General features: G+C 44.3%; 3 protein-coding genes across 3 annotated transcripts in view; 2 read left to right on the forward strand and 1 right to left on the reverse strand.

The window, feature by feature from the left end:
• Nucleotides 1–1,469: 1,469 nt before the first annotated feature.
• On the forward strand, nt 1,470–13,907 carry psd2 (pleckstrin and Sec7 domain containing 2). Its single transcript, XM_083686794.1, has 13 exons — nt 1,470–1,721; nt 5,250–5,444; nt 5,669–5,749; nt 6,128–6,282; nt 6,531–6,589; nt 8,254–8,343; nt 8,512–8,555; nt 8,728–8,918; nt 9,078–9,148; nt 9,482–9,639; nt 9,925–10,069; nt 10,905–11,048; nt 11,467–13,907. Exons 1-13 carry the CDS (start codon nt 1,672–1,674, stop codon nt 11,689–11,691), a joined length of 1,608 nt encoding a protein of 535 aa, XP_083542920.1. The 5' UTR covers nt 1,470–1,671; the 3' UTR covers nt 11,692–13,907.
• Nucleotides 13,908–17,553: 3,646 nt separating this feature from the next.
• purab (purine-rich element binding protein Ab) lies at nt 17,554–19,294 on the reverse strand. Its single transcript, XM_083685970.1, has one exon. It carries the CDS (start codon nt 19,262–19,264, stop codon nt 18,413–18,415), a length of 852 nt encoding a protein of 283 aa, XP_083542096.1. The 5' UTR covers nt 19,265–19,294; the 3' UTR covers nt 17,554–18,412.
• A 2,606-nt stretch (nt 19,295–21,900) lies between these two features.
• Nucleotides 21,901–22,641, forward strand: part of nrg2b (neuregulin 2b) — a gene marked incomplete at both ends in the record, with an annotated part of 20,905 nt that continues 20,164 nt past the window's right edge. The window contains one exon of the mRNA XM_083685945.1: nt 21,901–22,309. Coding sequence (XP_083542071.1) covers nt 21,901–22,309 — 409 coding nt within the window. The remainder of the gene's footprint in view (nt 22,310–22,641) is intronic.

Below are 22,641 nucleotides of genomic sequence, written 5' to 3' on the forward strand. Positions count from 1 at the left end.
CTACAGTACAGTAAATGAAACGTTGTGTTGAGCAGGGGGGGTCGCTACAGTACAGTAAATGAAACGTTGTGTTGAGCAGGGGGGGTCGCTACAGTACAGTAAATGAAACGTTGTGAAATGTTTGGTTTCAGCGGCCACTGCTGGAGTGGACAGTTATTATTGTTATTAATGTTATGGATATTAAAGGAGAGTAGGATCGCCTGTTGATGTTGATTGGATGACCGTACCGTATGTGGTTGCCATGTTCAAAGGTCAGCTGTCATTTAGGGTAGTCTCTCTAGTCAGATGTGTTGCTTCCCAGAAATGACATATGCTCCCAACCGTCTGTGCAATCATTGGCTTCCGTGTCCTATAGACGGAACGGGAGGGACGTGCACGGTGCAGGAAATCCGGCGTCATTCCTCTGTGTCTCTTCTTCCAGTTCCTCCATTTCATTCTGAACCCCACCTACCCAAACTCGTGATTTGTCAGGAGATTGCCTCTCTGTAGAAGACCCTCTCTTTTTCTCCCTTCTCAAAAGCTTGACTCTGTTTTTCCAGACGTAGACCGGACACATTAGCTGTAGATGGATGGCTCGAGACTATGTTTAGGGTGGTTGAGCTCCGGTGTGACTGTGACTGACCAGGGTTACATACGGAAGCACTTTGTTCTCCAGAGCAGTGACTTGCAATGCTGTGTTGGTGACAACATCCTGTTTCGGCGTCTATTGTCAGACTGTCGCAGCATGGCTGTCTCAGTGCCACTGAGGTTGAGATGAGAACACAGCTTTCAATGGCAGCTGTCTAGATAAGGTTCCCAGGTGCATTCTCTCCTCTCTTGATCCCTCCTTATCTTTCTCTTTCTCTCTCCCTTCATCTCTCTCTCTGTGCCCCTCTACCCTCCTCCTTTTATCTTCCCCCTCTCCATTTCTTCTTCTGTCCAAGATTATAAGAGGGAAGTAGGGATTTAAAACTGAAGGAGCATGTAGCGATGTGTCAGAGTTGGCGATGCAAATCTGCCACTGTGTGTGTGTGTGTGCGTGTGCGTGCATGTCTGGGTCAGTCAGTTATCTTTATCCATCACACTGTTAACATACCACCTCTCCTTCTGCTTTCAGTGGGTGAGTCAGAGATGGATGGCAACACAATACACAACAACAGGACCAAATAAATGGACAATTCTTTTTTTATTTGCATCTAATTTGGCCTACACTGTGAAGACTTATGTGTAGTTTCCAGGGCAAGGCCTAAAGCAAAAATGCATTTACATTCAGCAAAGAGTAGGGAAGGCATGAGTGTAGTTAGTAGCCACAGACGTGCGTGGTACCAAAGGGAGTATGTAATGTTATAGCGGGATCCAGGAACATAATTCGGTAGATTCTGTGGTCGGTCGCTCCGCCCCTCATATCCTTTTGAGTGAGACCTCCAAGAACCTTCAAGGGAAGAAACCATCAAATCCCATTCACTTTATGGGTAAAGGCATACGGCAGTAGCCCGATAGTTGGATAATTATATGTCCCAAGGCCGAGGAATAAACATGCAGGTCCCGTCTCAGCGGAAAAAGACTGACGAAATCTGATTGCTTAAGCCTCTTTGGGTAAATACTTCAAGAGAGCAAATGCTGGATTTTACCAACTGGATGATGTCGCGCGCTCCTTGACACTGATTCCAATCCTCGAATGTAGGAGCGACAATGTGGAAAGACGAATATGATGTGCATTTCGACTTTCTTCTCGAACTCCTGTAAGTCTTTGGTTACGCTCAGTTAAGTTGTTTCAAAGTTTCTTGTGTCATTCTGAACGGGCGGGAGCGTGTGCTTGTTTGCTATAACCGTATTGTGCGGTCCTCCGTAAAAATCGTTTGACGCGCGGTAAAACATGGATTTAGCCTTTGACTATCCAGTGAAATTATCGTTTTAATCATGAAAAACAATACGTCAACCAATATACAGAAAGTCATATCATCAGTAGGTTGAGCCTAACTATTTTCATATACATTCTGAGAGAGGGTTTGCACTTTGAACACTTTTCTGTTTTGCAACATGAATCAATAGACAGTGCTGCTTGAAAGTTTGTGAACCCTACATGGATGGTCATTAATTTTTTTTTTGTAATATTAAAATGAACTTATAAAAGCTTTATCTAAACCCCAATTCGTAATAAAGACATTCCAAATAAAGGACAAACAACAAAAATGATATTTTCATTGTTTATTTAACGAAAGTGGTTTATTTAACAAAAACTCAGATTTCATGTGTGCAAAAATGTGCACCTTTTCAGTCAATAGCTTGTTTCACCTCCATTAGCAGCGATGACTTGGAGTAAATGTCTGGTTCTGCCACTAATCAGTCTCTGACATCTGTTTTGAGGATTTTTGCCCACTCCTCCTTACAGAACTCAGCCAACTGAGTGACGTTTGACGGGTGTCTGGCATGAACTGCTTCAGGTCCTGCCACAGCATCTCGATTGGATTTAGGTCAGAACTTTGATTTGGCTAATCAGAAACACAAATCTTCTTTCTCCTGAGCCATTCTTTGGTAGATTTGCTTGAATGCTTTGGGTCGTTGTCTTTTATGGAAGACCCATTTTCAGCCCAGCTTTAGCTCTTTGACTGATGGCTTGACGTTTTGTTCAAGAATCTCCTGGTATACCTCAGAATTCATGGTTCCCTTAATGATGTGGAGTCGTCCAGGTCCAGAGGAGGAAAAGCAGCCCCAGATCTTGACATTCCCATTACCATGCTTGACTGTTGGGATAAGGTTCTTTTGGTGGTAGGCAGTGTTGGGTTTTCACCAAACTTAGTGGTTTTGATTGGGACCAAAAAGGTCAATCTTGGACTCATCTGTCTAGTTGCTGTCATGTTAAATGCTCTCCATTTGTAAATTATTTGCCTCACGATGGAGCTCAAATCTTGTTGAGATGATTTGTTTAGCCCTCCACAGACTGATGTCCTCTGAGATCTCCTTTCCTCTCGGCATGGTGTGTTTTGCATTCACCTTAACACAGAACTGACCAGGTTTCTTATCTCTATTTATCAGAGCCCAAACTCTTTCCTAAAGATCTCTCCTTTGATTGGTTCATTTGGTACCTAATTATTTACCCACCTGATTCTACTTACCTACTTGATTTAACCAATGCAACTTGGCGTTCACTTATTTTTGCACCTGCACTCATTTCTCTATAATTTATTTTTTGTACTACACGCATGATTTCCTCAAAACCAACATATGGAATTGGTAAATATAAACCTGTTATGTCAGATAAAAAAGACTGGTTCTGATTAAATAAAGATTTCATGGTAAAAACTAAAAAAAAGTATAATTGCACAAGGAGTTCACATACTTTCAAGCAGCACTGTATTTGAGCCATCTCTGTTTACCCTGCCCCATGTTGCTCATTGTCGTCATGTGACATTTTTACAACATAGGCCTACCCCTATAATCTTAACAGTTTCTTGAGTCATTGTTTAAACGTCTGCTGTTCCCATGTTTACATCAGGGTAAACAGTCTATGTTACAGTATGTTGCACTAGCAGCCATAGTGGCATGAATTCATAGAGGAAGAGAACATTAGTAGACTCTGAATGATTGTTATGATTATGGTAAATATTTATTTTGATTCAAGGCAACATACAGAGGATGCCAGTGATTGCATTAACAAGCATCAGCAGTTATGAAACACATACACCTCAACTCTCAATGGAAGATATGGGACTTTAGACACACACACACACATACACACCTATTGCCTTATTACCCAGCTGACACACCCTTGTGGGCGTGGGTGAAGTAGGCACACGACTGGGAAGGAGATTACCATGTGAGTCACAGACATGCAGTCTCATGCTCTTACCATACACTGTGTCATTTCCTGGTTACACACACACACACACACACACACACACACACACACACACACACAATTCCCCTATTAAACATTGAATGACTACATAGGGCCTTGGGACATATCTAGTCAAGACATCATAGATGCATAGCAGAGTTACACTGGCACATGGAGGTTCATGGAGGTTGCCTCACAACAAGGTCAAATAGCAGAATGCTGAATAGAGTGTGTGTGTGTGTGTGTGTGTAAGTGAGGCCTGTGAGTGTGTGTTGTTGGAGAGGAATCATTAGGAACCCCGGCATCACAACATCCCCATTTCTGATATGAGCTTTGAATAATTCAGGAGATCAGCTGTGTTTGATGAATAAAGATGTGATTCGAATTGACTGGACAAAAGCATTGCTTTGCAATGTAGTTAGAGGGCCAGGAATTGCACTGTAAGATATTGTGTGGGTGTGTGCATGCGTGTTTGCATGTGTGAGCGGAGGTAGTTCCTCTTGTAAATGGAAGAGGGGCATGGGCTCATGGCGTTGTCTGAAGAGGGAATTGTGGGTAATTCTGATTTGTAGGAGACATCAAACTGGGAGGGGCAGTAATTGCGCCGTCTCTTTCCTAGGACACCAGGTTCCGCTGTATCCACGGCAACCGACACATTAACACGGTGTATTGAATTTAGGGGTAATGCAATTGCACTAATTGGATCATGCAAAAATCTGAATTATCTATAGAGAATGTTGACAATGTCACACATTAAATGAAGGCTATGTTGACTAGTAAGTGCACATGGTGTGATTTTTGTGTTGTTGCTTTGATTAGTATTGTATGTAGTAGTATGATGTAAGTTAATTTGATGTGTATGTGTCTTGGTGAGGGACAGATGTATTGGAGTTCTGTTACGGACATGCTAGCTTTTTTATGTCTTGAGAGGGCTTTTGATTATTCAATGTACATTATATGAAACCCAACACTCATATTTAATATGATGACCCTCTTATCTTGGATTAGAAAATCACACATTCCTGGAATCTTGTATTTATCCTGTCAGATATTATTCTCATGTATGAACTGTTCCTTTATCCTCTTAAGTAATTTAAGTAAGTTATTGTTGGGTTTTCTTGTATCACTGACATTGTAATATATTGTTTTCACTGTTTGACCTAAGTCCATTTTCAACTGCTGTGTTGATCCTACCATACAGTTTGTATAAGGGGAATTCTGAAAACCTCAGTCCTAAACAAATAGGAGAGATTGGCAACATAGATGGTGCCTTATCTTTCCTGTTCATGTACCCAACTGTGCGTGGTCCATGTAGGTCCATGGTCATTCGTGTGTGTGTGTGTGTGTGTGTGTGTGTGTGTGTGTGTGTGTGTGTGTGTGTGTGTGTGTGTGTGTGTGTGTGTGTGTGTGTGTGTGTGTGTGTGGTCCTCAGCGATGCCAACCTCACAGAGGTGTTGTCGGACTCAGAGTCAGAGCTGGGTAGCCTGGAGCAGCTGGAGCGCGGGAGCACCGACACCCTCGCCAACGGTTGCCGTGCCGACTGTGATGCGGCCAAGCGCTTGGCCAAGCGGCTGTTCTACCAGGAGGGGTTCAAACGCTGCGACGTGGCCCGCCACTTGGGCAAGAAGTGAGTCTACACACACACACACACACACACACACACACACTGCTGCTTTCTTGGCCAGGTCTCCCTTGCAAAAGGGACTTTGTGTCTCAATGGGCTTTTCCTGGTTAAATAAAATAAAAAAGACATATTTGTCGGGCTTTATATTGTTATGAATATGTAGTGTCTCAAACTCTCTCTCCTTCTCTGTCTATCTCTCTTTCTCTCCTCCTTCCTTTGTCCTGCAGTAATGATTTCAGCCAGCTGGTGGCGTCAGAGTACCTAAGTTTCTTTGACTTCTCCGGCCTCTCATTGGACCGAGCCCTGAGGTAAGCTCTGTCGCCCTTCTCTACTCCGCTAGCACTGCTCACATAGCGTTAGCATTAGCCTAATGATAATCTCTCTGCTATGCTACATAGTACAGTTGTGCAGCATAACACTGGGTGGTTAGCTTTAGACACTCCACATTTCAGCCTGAGTACCATCCCTTGGTATTGGTGTAAAGAGCCCATGCTTACACCAATCATTATGCTTTTAAATCCATGTGGGGCTGGTGCTCAAGTACACTCTTCAGGGGAGATGGTTTAGAGTTGGGATGCAGTGCATTGTATGACATCCTGGTCTTGATGCAGTACATTGTATGACATCCTATGTTTGACATCCTGGTCTTTTGACCTCAGTTTGACCTTACGATATGTTTGTGGCAGGAACTTCCTGAAAGCGTTTCCTCTGATGGGGGAGACCCAGGAGAGGGAGAGGATACTAGTGCACTTCTCTAAGAGGTTCTGCCACTGCAACCCCCAGGCTCTCCACTCCGACGGCAAGGACCGATCTGATCGTGACCCTGATGATGAAGATGATGGTGATGATCACTATGATTAAGTGGTGGTGATGATGATGATGTTGATTATAATTAATATGGAATATTTTGGTGATGTACAACATAAAAACGTTAGTGTTATCATAAACAGTATACGTAATTGTATATTGTCGTAGACTTTTCAATATGAAGGACATTTTGTCCCTTGAACTTTGTGTCCATTTGCTGTACTAAAGACATCCATGACATTTAAGTCTGACCTTCACAAACCTGTGTTGTTGTTTCAACAGACGGAGCCCATACGTTAACCTGTGCCCTGATGCTGCTCAACACAGATCTACACGGACACGTATGTACTAAAAAGGACACATATCGACTCATACAGTGGTGATACTGTGGTTTGAAATCAATGTATAGCAGTGGAGGCAGAAATCTGAGGATGGGCTCATTGAAATATGCATGGAATGAAATGAGAAATGGTATCAAAGCATGGAACAGAATGAGGAATAGTATCAAATACACAATTTGATACCATTCCTCATTCCATTCCATGCATTACAATGAGCCCTTCCTCCAATATCTACCTCCGCCAGCCTCCCCTGATGTACAGTATAGAATGAACGATATAGATCTCGAGTCAAAATGTTGTGCTGTTTGACACACACCAATGTGGTGCTGTTTTTAAGAACCGTCTGTAAAAACCACATTGTTGTTTTTGCTCGGTTGTCTCAAAAGTGAAATGGCTCCAGTGTGATGTGCACCTCTCACCCTCCGGCTCCGCTCACCTTGTCTCAGTCTCCATCTCGGCCTCTCTCTGCCTCTCTCTGGCCTACTTTCTGCCCTCTTTCTGTCTCCTCTTTCTCTCTATCTCTGGCTCAAACCAGAACATTGGTATACTAACCATTAAACAGTGACCTCACAATGTGCTATTATGTTTATGGGTTTATTAACTCTGTCTGCTCGAACTGAACAACTTGCACAGGTCCGATGCTGCTTCTAACACTGCTTCTTTCTCCCTCCATCATTTCCCCTCCTATTTCCTCTATCCCTCTCTCTCTCCTTAATTTCTCATCTCATTGTCTACATCCCCCTCTTTATCTCTCTCTAATTCAACCTCTCTTTCCCTCTCTCTCTTTCACTCATTACTCCTCTCATTCCTTTTATCCCCACTCTTTCCCTCCATTCTCCTCTCTCCCTCTCTCCTTTCTAACCCTCTGTGGATCTGTGGGCTGTATCTGACCTCTGGCTGTCCTCCTCCGCAGGTGGTAAGTAATTCTAGCCTTGCAGCACTAATGCTAACCCCCAACTGTGTCCCACATGCCATGTACATCTTTGCCCACAGCATTACTCTGCAGAGTGGATTTTAGGATTGAGGACTGTATGGTCCAGATATTGCAAAGAGAAGGTCACTAGGGTTATACTTGCATAACACTGCCACCCAGTGGTGAGATTCATACTTTTGGTGCATTACAGTCAGTCTTGATAGGAAGTGTCTCTCTAGACTAGGGATGGGAATTTTAAATTGTTGTTCTTGTTACTCTCTCCTGAGTACTCACATAAAATCTTTTGAGTACTCGGAAAACAAAATTATAATTTATTTTTTAAAACACAAGGCCTGCCACTGGTCTGATAAAAAAATATGTGTGCATGTATTGTGTCTATATGCCAACAGTGCTCAACAATGCCTAATATATCATAACAAATCTTAATCGCTAAATTTCCCAATATATATTTAGTCTTTTTTTTTTTTTGTATTTAGACGTTTTTTTTCTACTAAATTGTCTTTTTATCATGTACTCGAGTTGGACACATTTTAGATTAATATTTTACAAGATTTACATAATTAACAACCTTTTGCAGATCTCGTCATCCACAGTGCATGTTGAAGAAAACACTATCTGGCCCAGATAAGTTAGTGCACCTGAATAAGTTGTGAATGTGTATGTGTATTTCAAATGTCGAACAGGCATTTACATTGTGCACCTTTCTGTGTGCCTGTGTGCTTCTCTTCAGAATATTGGGAAGAAGATGTCGTGCCAACAGTTCATCAGTAATCTGGACGGCCTTAATGATGGCAAAGACTTCCCTAAAGACGTATTAAAGGTACAGTAGTGTAATCAATGCTAAGAGGATATTTATGACCATACTGTACGTCGGCTCCTCCTCCTGCTTATGCAATCTTTGGTCTGGTTCCAAACCTGTCATTAGCCTGCTCCAGGTGCATCTGAACCAAAATAGTCATGTTTGTCTTTTTTTCCACTTCCTGTTTAGGTGCTGTATAATTCTATAAAGAACGAGAAGCTGGAATGGGCGATGTGAGTATCTGTTACCTTATTTTCTCTCAAAAAGCTGATCTCTTACAATTATGTGTGTATATGTGCTGATATCTGTGTGCGTGTGTGTGCGTGTGTGTGTGTGTGTGTGTGTGTGTGTGTGTGTCTGTGTGTGTGTGTGTGTGTGGGTTTGCGCTTGTGTCTGTTTTTGCAGGGAGGAGGAGGAGTTGAGGAAGAGTCTGTCTGAGCTGGTGGAGGAGCAGTGTGAGGGCGGGGGGAAGCGTGTTGCCAGGGTAACGGACGGCAATAACCCTTTCATCGCCATCCCCATACTGCTCAACGCTGTCACCTACAAACATGGCGTCCTGTCACGCAAGAGCCACGCAGATATGGACGGCAAACGCAGTGAGTTCATGCACACACACGCGCACACACACGCACATACACACTCATGGATCAGTTTCTCTTCTGGGAGACTTTCTAATGCAGGAGTCCTTAACTCAGTTATTGAAATGTAAACAAGCTCATAAATAAAGTTGTTTCTCTCTCTCTCTATCCCCCTAGCCCCACGAGGACGTCGAGGCTGGAAGAAGTTCTATGCGGTTCTAAAGGGGATGATCCTTTATCTACAGAAGGTACCAAATACCCCTCCGTTGCCATAGAAACAGAGTTCTACCACTGCAGTGACAGGCGGATGCAGCAGTGGTAGCAGCTCTACGCCGCTTGTGTGTTTGTGTGTGTGTGTGTGTGTGTGTGTTTGTGTGTGTGTGCGCCTCTAGCCCCCCACTGGAAACACACACTCTCTCTCTCTCTCTCTCGGATCGCTGTGTGTGTCTCCCCCTTTTGGCTGGATGAGTATAATGATGAATACAGTATGGACAGCAACCAAAATATGATTGTGCCTGTCAGTTATAGCATCATACATCAGCGCAACTGTATTGAACATTTTGTATACATTTCTGCCCCAGGATGAGTATAAGCCTGATGCGGACCTGTCGGAGGTGGATCTGAAGAACGCGGTGCGTATTCACCATGCGATGGCCACCCGCGCTACGGACTACAGCAAGAGAGCCAACGTCCTCAAACTCAAGACCTCTGACTGGAGAGTGTTTCTGCTGCAGGCGCCGTAAGTCCTCCACCCCTCTGTCCCTCTGTCCTGGATATCTGTCTGTTTGTCTGTCTGTCTGTCTGTCTGTTTCTCTGTTACTGCACTGACCTCAAAACACTCATAATAATAACAGAATGATTATGAAAGAAGTAACAGGACAGTGTATTATTTTATGGTGACAGTTGTAGCGATCAGATATTAAGCATCAGATTGGGATACACCTTCCCACACATACACATATCTCTCTCTCTGTCTCTGTCTCTGTTTCTGTCTCTGTCTCTCTCTCTGTCTCTCTGTCTGTAGGAGTGAGGAGGAGATGCTCTCGTGGATATTCAGGATTAATCTTGTAGCAGCTCTCTTCTCCGCCCCGGCCTTCCCTGCTGCCATCGGCTCCATGAAGAAGTTCTGCAGACCCCTGCTGCCCTCCTCCTCGACCAGGCTAAACCAGGTACAGACACCCGCACCCACACAGACACACACACACACACACACACATTCAGTACACAGACACAACAGACACACACACACACACACACACACACATACACACATACACTCACTGAACACTTTATTAGGAACACTTGTACACCTTCTCATGGTGGAGCTGGTGTAATGGTGTGGGGAATGTTTTCTTGGCACACTTTGGGCCCGTTAATACCAATCATCGCTAGAATGCCACAGCCTATTTGAGTATTGTTGCTGACCATGTCCACCCCTTCATGGCCACATTTTACTCATCTTCTAATGGCTACTTCCAGCATGATAATGCACCATGTCACAAAGCAAAAGTCATCTCAAACTGGTTTCATGAACATGACAATGATTTCAGTGTTCTTCAGTGGCCTTCCCAGTCACCGGATCTGAATCCAATAGAATACCTTTGGGACGTGGTAGAATGGGAGATTCACAGCTTGAAAGTGCACCTGAAAAATCTGCAGGAATTGCGTGATGCAATCATGTCATCATGGACCACAATCTCAAAGGAATGTTTCCAACATCTTGTGGAATCAATGCCACAAAGAATTGAGGCTGTTTTGAGAGGCCCTACCCAGTATTAGTATAGTGTTCCTAATAAAGTTCTCAGTGAATGCATATTCAGTACATACAGTTCACACACACAGTGCATATAATTACACTCACATCACACATACAGACACACACATATTGCTGCTTGCTGTTTGCCAAGTTCAACGGGTCCTCACCGCAAACCTGTGGTCCATTCGCATGCATTTCATTGGCCGTTGTGGTGGGTGTGTGGCTGACTGTTGTTGTGATTGGTGCAGGAGGGGCAACTGCAGTCTCACGAGAGCAAGCTGAAGCAAATGAGTGTGGAGGTGGAGGAGCACAAGAGGAGCCCGCCCTCGCCCTCTCCCAAGAGCCGAGAGTGGGAAGAGTACCGCCTCAAAGAGCACTACCTCACATATGAGGTAGGAGACACACAGCAGATAGGACGGAGAAGTTGGGCTTTTGGACCACTGGCATGTGTCTGTCTTTATCTTCGAGAGGAAACTTTCTCTCTCGCAGTAACTCTCTTTTTCACCTACTCTGTGAGCCGGTTTCCCAGACACAGATTAAGCCTAGTTCTGGACTAAATTATATTTTCTATTGAATATCTCCATTGAGGATGCATTTTAGTCTAGTATTAAGCTTAATCTGTGTCCGGCCCTGTATGTTTAGGGGTAAGTCCGATATTCCCCTTTTCTCTTTGTGTTATTCTCATATCGTGTACATTATATCTGTTTTGTATCCTCCCTCTGTCCAAATAGAAGAGCACTGTTTATTATGGCACGTTTGTTAAATGTTATAGTCCTGTTAAGTTCCTATTCCCTCTCTCTCACTGGGCAGGAGAGTCGGTACGAGACGTACATCAGCCTCCTGCAGGCCAAAGCGAGGGCGGAGACCGACGACCTGGAGAAGATCGAGGCCAGCGTGATGGGCGGCATGGGGGAGCTGCGAGGCGGGCGTGACGGTTACCTCCGGAAGACCCAGTCCTCGCCCTCCATCAGCCTGGCGCATGGGCTCAACGGGAGGGCCGCTGCCGGACGCACTGCCCCGGGTCAGCGGAGCTGAGGGGAGACCCCACAACCCCCCCAACATCACCCCTACTCCCGTAACTCTCCCCCACCCACACCTGAGAACTGACACCCATATCCAACCCTGTGACCCCCCCCTGATCCCTATTTCATTGCACAGTAAAATTTATAATAATAATTATTACAGTTAAGTATTATTAGTATTGTTTTCTCTTATATTTTCACTGATGGCAATGCTAAGAACACTTACGTCTCTGCCGAATACAAAGAATGAAAGAGGAGGGAGCTGGAGACGGGGCGGAGCTGCACAGAGGAAGTGGAAGTGACCTCATGAAGAAGTGGGATAGAGTGTCAGGCGGTGATGATTTGGGGGTTGGAGGCAGTCTAGTAGCATTTGGCCTTTCTCACCCTATACTGAGCCACTCACAGGCCTATCACTCTGGACCTTACGGGACATCAGCTATCTCAGTGTCTCTCCACAGGCCTACATCTATGGGACTCCTATGATAAAGAACACTCTGAACTATGAACTGTTATAATGATCAACTATCCTTGCTGTGTGTAGCTTATTTATTGATATGTATTTATTTATTGTAGATTTTCTTCCACTCGAAAACCTGAGCTTCAGATGTGATGCTATCAGACTGAGTGAAAGCACTGTGCCATGTTTTTATAATCTCTCAGTTCCCTTGTAGCCCTGGATGAAACCTTTACTGCTGTTTCTCTGAGATGACTCACAGAGATATGGACTGAATATGGAAAGAAAGGACTTAAGTGTCACAAAAGCAAAGAGGTGGGATACAAATATCAGGTCATTGGATTTGATTCAAGTCTCTGCGAGTGTGTGTGTGTGCGCGTCTTTCTGTCTGTAAGGGGACAAGGTTTTCACCAGGACAGTGCGGCTGTGGAGAATCGGTAGGTAACGTGTGATACAAGGTAAAAGATGTCAGGTTGAAGTGGGGATGCTTTGGTGATGTAACAGATGTCGTTTCTCTCTCTCTCTCCCTGTGTTGGGCCTGGGCTCATCTTACCGTTATCATCATCAGATTACTAAAGCAGCAGGACTGCAAAAGCTCAGTAAGCACCAGACGTAGTGAAAGTAGCGGTACAGGACTGAAGAGAAGAAGACAGTAAAATGGTGTAGGAGTCGCCGGTTGAAATTGATCTTCTTTTGAGGAGATAACATGGGTCCCCCTTGGACAGTTTGTTTAAGATGGGGGGAGGGGGGGGGGGCAGGTAATGGTACTGCTGTCCTCTGCAAGACCTCACTCATCCTCCCCATTCCTGATTCAACTGGAGAGGGGATAGCGACCCTTCCTTTTCTCAGCATGAAAGTGGTACGGAATCTTTTGGACATGGACACAGGGATGCTGTGTTTTTATAATCACACAGTGATACAACAGGATCCGAGATCCTTCTATTGACTAGAACTGGAATTTGGAATCAGAACTGCCATTTTATATATTATTAGTAATGGCTTTCGTACTCTTGACGACTCCCCTTGTCACTCTGGCTGTTTGAGTGCTTAACCATTGTTATCCCAATGTTTTAGGGTAGGCACGTGCTGTTGTAATATAGGATTGTGAGATGAATTTTTACTTTGGTCCTGTCTAAAGGAAATCATTCAGTTTGTTCTTGTTTTTTTCTTTATTTAAACAAAAGAAATTAGGCACTTTGTTGTCAAAAATCGAACCTGGAGATGTTTTGTTTCTGTTTTGAATTGATACTGTTTTGACAGGATGACATACCGTGTAAAGGGCATATTTACTGGTTATTAGTCCGTGCTTCATAAAGTCAGCTTTTATACAGACATTGGTGGTGGTGTTTTCAATGATCAATACTGGACAATAGCATCTTAGAAAAGCTAAATATGTAAATATGAGCCAGCCGTGGGAGTTCATCTAATTGTTTTGATGAGAGAAATGCAGACCTGTAGATTAGATAGCTAACGTTGCCAAATGTCCATGCTAAACGTCCATCGTGGTCATTTGGCACGTCTAGCATCCAATTTATAAGGGTTTGATAACGGACCACATTTATAAGGGGTTGATAATGCGGGAAGGTCGCGTACGAGAGATGCCTGCTATCCAAGGCGATGAATTTATTGCACGAAATAAATGCAATCGGCTACCTTGGACAGCGCCGGACGTTTTTGTAGCGCGCATTGATAATCTCTGCGATGTCTCTATCGCTGTCCAAGGAGCTGGCGTTATTCCGTAAATGTCCACCGTGAAATGTCCGTGGAGCTTTTAATAGTCGGCCACCCCAGACGCTGTGAAGATACAAGAACATGAGGAACAACTTTTTTATTGCAATTAGTCATTTTTCAGACGACAAGGCTTTCCAACATTAAAACAACGTACAAAACAGCACACTTTTCTCTTTTTTTGCCATCAACGGAAATTTAATAAGGTAGTGAAAGTACATAAAACAGAAAGTAATGAAGTACAGTAAGATGCAAGTTATGATGATGTCAAATGTAGGATGAACAGTTTTCAAAGCCAAATTAAGCACCATCGTCATATTGTCAGGAAAGGCCATAATTCAGTAAGAAATACTCTAGAATGTGGGAGGAGTTAAATATGATAAAGGAGGGGTGTTATCACAGTTTTCAGACATTTTTACCAACTAAAAAATAACAATATTGGTGTAGCACTACTTTATCATGCAATTTACTTTAGTAAACCTTCTGAAACACAGACAAAATATACTTCAATAAGTAGAAGAACTCGATACATCTGTCCAGCAATAGTCACAAAGCCTGGAAAGTAAATGTATACTCTTTGAATGTGAGATCCCTATCAAAAATAATATGCAGATTTTTTTTCTTAATATATCTAAAGTGCAAGTATTTATCCATTTTATTCAATGCTTTCTGTAAGTATAAAATACAAAGGAAAAAAACAGCAATGTTTTTCCTGTTTATATGTTATATTTTTTCTGAAAGGAGGAGCATCATATATAACAAACCATATATACATACATACATACATACACACACACACACTCACACAAAATATTTTTGAAAGATACAAGATATCTCATATAGGGATGATAACGAGGGTTGGACCATACGGTGACATGGGATATGTTCATTGTGCATTGACCCCTCCCCATTTGACTCTAGATCCAATCCCCACTGTCTCGCCTCTCATCCCTGTCGATAACGGTGGCCTATGTCTGCATACAGTACATGAAGGACTCTGTATTGATAGGTGCAAAAAGAACATAGGTGTTGAGCTATAGTGATGGTCATGAGTTACGGCAGTAGGCCTCACTAGAGATCGTGGTTGGCCTTGCCCACGGACTGATGATCTGAACTTGAAGGGCCTGTGAAAATGTTGCAACAATGGAACATTGAAATCCGATTGGTTTCACTGCAAAACAGATGAATGGGTCTCTAACACCTTAGTAGAATGGAAGGTAAATCTGTTGAGGAATTAGAGAGGGAGAGATAGCACCCCCAAGGGACTGGTAGGGGGTTTATCATGGTCATGCAGCTGTTCAGCTCACGGTAGTCAAAAATACACATTCCCACTGTTAAAGGACAGAACCAAGTAGAAGAAGCACCTCTAATAGGTTAGAAATTCAAAAACCATCACCCACATACACTGAACTAACCATGCCTCACAGTTCAACCACTGCCGATTTTTTTGATTATGAGACAGAAACAACTGGCCACCATTTTGAGTCCCATTGATTACTGTGCAATGTGGACACAACATGGCAAGGTGATCCGCACTGAGCGGTGGCACTAGTTCTGACCCAGCTCTGTGTGTATTTAACAGGCCGCGTTCTACCGCACAGAACCACTCCACTCCCAACCAGAACCGACCCCGAAGGACCTTGTCAAGTGACTAAAAAAAAAAAGAAAAACACTTTTTTTTTTTTTTTTTTTTACATTAAAGAAATGTGTGCGTTTCACAGAGCGAGGCATACAAATGTAAAATGTGAACTGTATGGGGCTCTCTTGGATTTGGCCGTGAGAGAGAGAAAAAATAGTATTGTATTTCCAGTCTTCATGTCTCCCATCTAAAAAGGCCTGAATTCAATCAAACCCACACTGGGTAGAAACAGCATTGCCATTTCGCAACAGAGATGCAGATTTGATTGAATTCTGACCTCAGATGTGCTTAGTGGGGCACAATGTTGCAGTTAAATTGTGGATTTTTGCTTTGTGTAAAGGATCTTATGAAATACTGTACTGAGGCAGTGTTAGGGAATATATTACTCCCCAAAACAGGAGAGGGAGATCAACATGAGCCATAAATGCTAAATGCTAGCCTGGTGGTAGGCTATATTAGCAGGGCCCTACAGTACTTAAGGAACAGGCTTCTTGAGGCCTCTGGCTAACACTCTTGAGGGCCTTTAGCTTAACGTTCACCCAATCCACAGAACTGGCAGAGCTATAGATTGTAAGTAAGTATTGTCTTTAGCTTCAACGTGCCAACCAGCCGGCTGGCAGTAGGGCTATATCTGTTACTTTGTAGTGCGTTAAGCTGATACTGATCTAAGCCAGCCTGTGATTCTCTAAATAAGGCTGATAGTTAACCTAGCTGATTGATTGTTAACCAACGCTTAAAATAAACCCTCAATGTCAATGTTATGATTGAGGTTGACGTGGACTGGACTGGACTGGACCAAGGGAAGGAACAGGTACTGAGAGACAGAACCATCCAGTCTTTCCCCGGGCAGAGTGTACAGAGCTTCATCTTCCGAACAAACTCCTCTGTCATTGTGTCACAGGAAACAGAAAGTAGAATTAGCCTCTTCCTTCTGACTTGGAATAATTGGCCTAGCTAGCAAGTGACTCGAAATACATAGGCTCAAATGAATGATACAGTACGAACCTCCAGAGGGAGAGACTTGTGCCTTTAGACACTGACTTAAAGAGGGAGAGATAAGCTATCTGATTGGTAGGAGGGGGAGGAAGTATGTCACTGTGGTGATTCCATTGGGGGAGAGAGAACACCAGAACTAGCCTCTACACTCACTGAAACACAGTGGGCTACTGGAAATGTGACAGGACATCTCACTAATTTTGACATCTTTTCACTCAAGTGCAGAGAAAGACTTCACATTTCAGTAATAATGCAGAATTCAACCTCATGCTATCGATCACATATATATATATATATATATATTTGTATTTTTTCGTCTATACACATACAATGCCACGATTGGCACGTACAATATTGCACACTACTATAATGAAATATCCTTGCCGTCAACCCGTGAAGGAGGCTGCTCGGACAACAAGCGTGGAGTAACTTTTGAGAAATCAAAGAATGCAAAGTGACAAATTAGACGGGCAAGCCCCAGGATTAGGGACTGTAGCACCATAGAAAGATACTGCCTTGGCCTTTGGCCTACATCCAGGAAACGTCACGCCGGGGCTCTTATAGGGCATCTGTCTCAACTGACTATACGTCCATTTCCAACCTGTCTTATTTTACATGGTGCATGAGGTGTGCGGACCCCCTCCCACATCTCAGATGACTATCCATGCTCACATAAGTGCTGCTACTGCTGTAGAGAGACCATCATCCACTCACCTGTTGAGGGAGGGAGGGAGACCAACTTCGAGAGGCCTCTCGGATTTGGCTTTTTTGGTGTTGGTGTCCAACAACGAATCACCTGGCCATACAGCACTCACAAATTAAAACATACAGCGGTCGAGGTCGTCGACCATGTGAAGCACGTAAACGAGTGGAGTGTATAAGGCACCAGGTTGTTCTGACGTCAGAGAGGATGCGCCTCGCGGCTCAACATGCAGCCACGCGCTGCGTGGTTTTACGCGTCTCGCGCTCCCACCGGTGAACATCTCCTTTTGCATCCCCCCGCCCGCCCGCCCCCCCACCCCCGATAAAGAAAACTCACCCACAGAAAACGTGGGCATCTTATAAGGTCTTAAATACAGCTGATTCACAAAATCATAATTAGTATATCTAAGTTAGCACTTTTTTTTATCTAACCATCGGTCCAAGTTTGAATGGACATGGTGTAAGAGGGTTGATATTCAATAGTAGAGATTAATTTATCTCGTTTATTGAAGCATTAAAAAGTATTAAGACTACACGGCGTGTTGTCATCTTTCCACAATTATAACTATCGATAATGTATGGAATGACAGAAACGCTTTCATCACTACATTTTCGATCGAATTAAACACTACTAATTCCTCAAATGCCTTTTAAAAAGATATGCATTGACAGGTGTTTTAACCTGTGCAATGCGTTCTACAGTACATAGCCTACACTTGAATGGAAAGCGCTTTCGGTTTTTTTCTCTGCGTACCTTATTAATAAACTACATCTGATTTCAGATTTTGGTTTCGTAATGTTCTTATATTCTCTTTGTGCTGATGTCAAATGTTGATTTTACATGAAGACCGTCCGTGTCGTGTAGGCTATGGGCCTACCTCAGATTTTGTATTTGCACTTTGAAAACCTTTTCGAAATAGCTTTGACGTGTGCAAAATCTAGTTTGATAGAGATAAACACTCTGTTCATTGTCATTTAAATCAAGTAGGAAACAGTTCATATCTTACAGTTCAAACAGTTATTGATAGCAGCGGCTTACTGTTAAAATGGTTGGTAAGTGGATGACATCCAGTAAATGAGCGACGAGACGGCAGTCTGTGAAGGTTGTGTGTGGGGTGATTCCCTTGGAATTCTCTCGTTCTATTGTACAGTAAAAGTCTGATTATAAAGTCTGTTGTTATTTATTTATTTATTTTTGCTCAAGCCGGTAATCCGTCAATCATCCTCCCCCTCGTCGCCGTGTTGTTGGCCCTCCGGTAGCAGTTCGGATGCCCGTTTCTCTCTACTCCGCTCCTGGATCTTCCTCATCTCATCCGCATATTTACAGAAGGTGTTTCCGAATTTGGACCACACTTTACACGGAACCGTGATGGAGTTCCGGTACGTCGGTTTAACCTCGCTGACCCGCATGAACACTCCATACTTATTGGAGCCCACGTCGAAGAAAAATCGCTTGTTGTCAACAGTCAAGGAGGTGCCCTCGGGTAGTTCCGCAGGGTCTTCGTCCACTCCGTAATCATCGATGAGTTTGGCCAAAGCGTCGCGGAACTCGACAAGTCCCTGCGCTGGGAGCGCGATGGTCTGGCCTTGTGCGCTTCCCAATCCGGGCCCCCGATTAACGGTCTGACGGATCCTCAGGAACCGCCCCCTCTGGTTCTCTTTCAGATCCATGTAATACTTTCGATTCTCTCGCACCAGAAATTCGCTCTTGAGCGCCCGCCGGGGCTCATCCTGCACCAAGTCTGGGTTGCTCGGGCCCAGCTGGGCGTAATGTTCGATGAAATCCCCGAGATAGTCGCGGAACTCTACTGCCACTGACATAGAGAGAGTGAGGCGGCTCTTATTTCCCCCAGCTCCGACCTCGGCTATCTTTAGGAAGCGGCCTTTCGCGTTCTGCTTCACATCTAGATAGAAGCGCTTGTTCTGAATGTCGACTCGCTTGGAAGCGAGTTCCTCGGTGTCATGCTGTAGTCGAGACGCAGCCCCCATCGCGCCTGGAGGCAGCGAGCCGGAGCCGGGGCCTGTGGTCAGCCCTCCGTGGTCACTGCCACTGTCTCTGTCCGCCATGATGCTGCCTCCCTGCTTACCTTCCACCGTCTCCCTCTGCCTGCTGCAACCTCGACTGCCCGTCAACCACTCTGCCGTTATCGCGAGAGCTACGTATATAGGGAAAGGCAAAAAAAAAAAAAAAAAAATAGGCCGTACTGTAGTTCTGCAGATGGGTGTGTTCAAGACAGTCAAGATTGCGCTTTGGCTGTGCAATGCTGCACAGAATTCTGATTTATATTGCAACTGAATCAAATCTGTTTCCCCTGAAGGAAAGTCTGTATCACAAATGTATATCTCTCAATTCCATGATATTGTACTTCAACGTTCATTGTTCACTGTCAAGACAACACTGCTATGGATACAGACATTGATGTTTTGTATCCAACTATTCACATGACTGTAAGAATAAAACCCCTTTAGTGAAGCCTACTCAAGCACCAGACAGATACGTATATACATGAAGTTACATGACACCTAAATGTATAGGCTATATCGATGCACATTAACATCACTTTCGAATCAGACACAGGGTTATTTGCCAAACCCATTTTGTTTGGTTAAAATGAGATATCAAGAAGTGAAATTATTTTTGAAGATACATTTCTATATTTTATTGATTTGCACACACACGATAACAAATGAAAGACAAAACAAAACAAAAAATAAATGCATTGTGCGGCGGGGGGGGGGGTGTTAGGAAACCCTGTGTCGAGAAGCCTCCATAGACTAATACAAGAAAGTGATTAATTATTATTATTAATTTATATATTAATTATAATTATATGTGGCTAAAATGTAGATTGTGTGACAGGAATTAGTCTCAATAAAAAGAAAATTGGAACTGAATGACAATCGAAGATGAATATTAAGACAGTTGCTCCGTTATTGTTAAATCCTAGTACAGTACAATCTGGGAGGCTGTTAAAAAAACTGACCTCTGTATCATATTGAAAAATGGCCTTATAGAGGAAGAATGAATGAAGGAATGAAAGAATGAAAGAATGAAGAAGCCTATGTTGTGGAAGGAGTTTTGGGGAGAGCATCAACGAATCGGCCTGTCTGATGTCTGAATTTGTACTGTATTTGTGTAGACACTGAACACTGGGAACAGGAGGATTATGAGTTTGAAGAGGTGAAAGATAGGCACCATGAGGCACCCATTGTTGGATAGATCCTCCCCACTGTAAAATGACATCGACATCTTGCCGACGACGTTTCAGCACCATGGACAGCGAACGTCCTCTGACCTCTGAGCAAGGGCGGCGAATTGTTGCCACTGAGCGGGCGAATCTTGTATGAATGAACTGATTGATGGAGGGAAGAAGGGAAGGAGGGAGGGAGGGGACTGTTGGGGGGAGGAGAGGAAATTGTGGCCATCGTAGCAAGCTCTCGTCATTGGTGGGGTATTCAGTCAAGATTTGTTTTATTAATGCAGCCATAGGCTACCCTGTAGCTAAGGAGTATTTTGGCACATGTGCCCCCATTATTTCGAAGATGATAATCGATATTCTCATGTGTTGCCACACGCTGAGTTATTTGGTTCTTTGCTGAAGCCCCACACATTATACATTATCTAGTTGCAGAAATCTCCAACCCTTCGTAAATATCCCCGCTGGCTTTGTATAAGGTTAGGCATAACTTTGGCAACGTTTTCGTTCGTTAACTCTAAGTTCAGCGCTGTGTTTCAGGACATTCATTAAGGTCCCAAACTCACAGGTTGCTATGAATCCTTTGAGAGATTTTCGCAGCGTTAGTCATCACACTAACCGCAGTGTAGCCTACAGTCTCTCTTCCTACTTCATTTCGTGTGAATATCCTTGTGATTCAGTACGCACTCTGGTGTGTGCGTTTGGCTGACCGAAACCTTTCTTAAACCAAACCGTGACCGTATATAAGCCACATGCTGTTCTGGCTCCCGGCGGTTTGGTCAGTGGTCTGGTGGGTATTGGACGCGCGGCTCCGGTCATTAGTGTGTTTGCGCAGGAAGTGGCAGCCGACGCCAGTGGCCGGGCAGGTGATGTTTGCTCACGTAAGCCGCTCGCGTTTGAGGGGTGCAGGGGACGCGGCTAGAGGGAGCGCGCTGTTGCATCGCCTAACCGGGATAACCGGATAACCGCTATCTCTGTCGTCTGCGTTTCCGAAAAGAAATCTGAGTTACATCTCTGAAGGTGGATCAAAGACCGACCTTGTGTGATGTGTGCGTATTAATGCTTTTCTGTGCGCGGAATCTAAAAACCATTTTCCTTAGGCTATAGAAAGGCAATGCGCCCACCCATGCGATGACATTTGTTGGAGAGAGAGGATAGACTATAGAGTCTTTATGCAGAACCTCTGGATTCGAGTAGAGGGTAATTTACGAGTCTTGTTTTGCGTTTCAGGAAAAAAAGGGTTGAAGGAGAATGCAGCAACCACAATTTTAACCATGCAGAACCGGGCCGTTTCCGGTTCTTAGGCTGGTGTGTCCCCATCTGAAACCGTATGGGGAAAGCGGCAGACACAGATGGCATGGACACTTACGCAAGGTCTGCCGCTCTGCCCTGCTATCGGAGCCTATTCGCAGTCTCCCACTTCAACCCCGCTCCGTCATCCGCGCCCCTCAGCCGCCCCAGCACTGCAGCAACGCGCCCATCGACCGCGGAGCCACGGCCGACGGCATGAGGCTTGATCCGGTGCATTTCTCCATGCTGGTCATCGGGGTCTCCTTCGCCTGTTACGCCCCGAGTCTCAATTCCCTCCAGGACCAGGCGTACCGATCCGCCGTGGTCATCGAGGGCGAGGTGCGCTCGTCACCGGAAAACGTCTCCCGGGAGCCGTACAGTGTGAATGTCAAAGTGCTGGACGTGTGGCCCGTGAACAGCGGCGGGCTCGAGCGGGAGCAGTTCGTGACCGTCGGAGACTTTGGTTCCGAGGCCCCGTGCACTAACGTGGAGAAGGACCACAGATACATATTTTTCATGGACCCAACGGCAGAGCCGTTAGTATTCAAAGCATCGTTTGCTCCGCTGGACGCCAGCGGAACGGACCTAAAGAAGGATGTGGAGAGCGTGTTGTGCGAGGACTGCGGTAAGTTTAGGCTTTTATTGCCCGCTTTAGGGCCGCACGCTAATGCTTTGGTGATGTAGTCTCCCTGTGAGTGCTTATCGGTTATGATCGACAGGGTTCAATCCCCCATGCCCCTGTCACAAGATGATGCGTTTTTCCCATGGAAATAATGGATGTGTGCATGTGGATGTGTGCGGCTAAAGACGGTAGTACAGTAGCCTATAGGTAAATGTGAGACACATATAGAATATTCTGAAATGCATATCAAATTGGTTTGACAAGCATGGTGGTCAGTTGATATGAATATTGATATATACACGTGTGCATGTTTGTTAAGATATTGAAATATTCAT

Source organism: Argentina silus, assembly GCF_951799395.1.
Source record: "Argentina silus genome assembly, chromosome: 15".
Taxonomy (NCBI): Eukaryota; Metazoa; Chordata; class Actinopteri; order Argentiniformes; family Argentinidae; genus Argentina; species Argentina silus.

Excerpts from the sequence above, each read along its gene's own strand:
- psd2 (XM_083686794.1), top strand. The coding sequence starts at position 1,672 with ATGTGGAAAGACGAATATGATGTGCATTTCGACTTTCTTCTCGAACTC. Across the intron at positions 10,070-10,904 it reads CCTCGACCAGGCTAAACCAG|GAGGGGCAACTGCAGTCTCA; the intron begins GTACAGACACCC and ends TGATTGGTGCAG. Across the intron at positions 11,049-11,466 it reads AGCACTACCTCACATATGAG|GAGAGTCGGTACGAGACGTA; the intron begins GTAGGAGACACA and ends CTCACTGGGCAG.
- purab (XM_083685970.1), bottom strand. The coding sequence starts at position 19,264 with ATGGCGGACAGAGACAGTGGCAGTGACCACGGAGGGCTGACCACAGGC.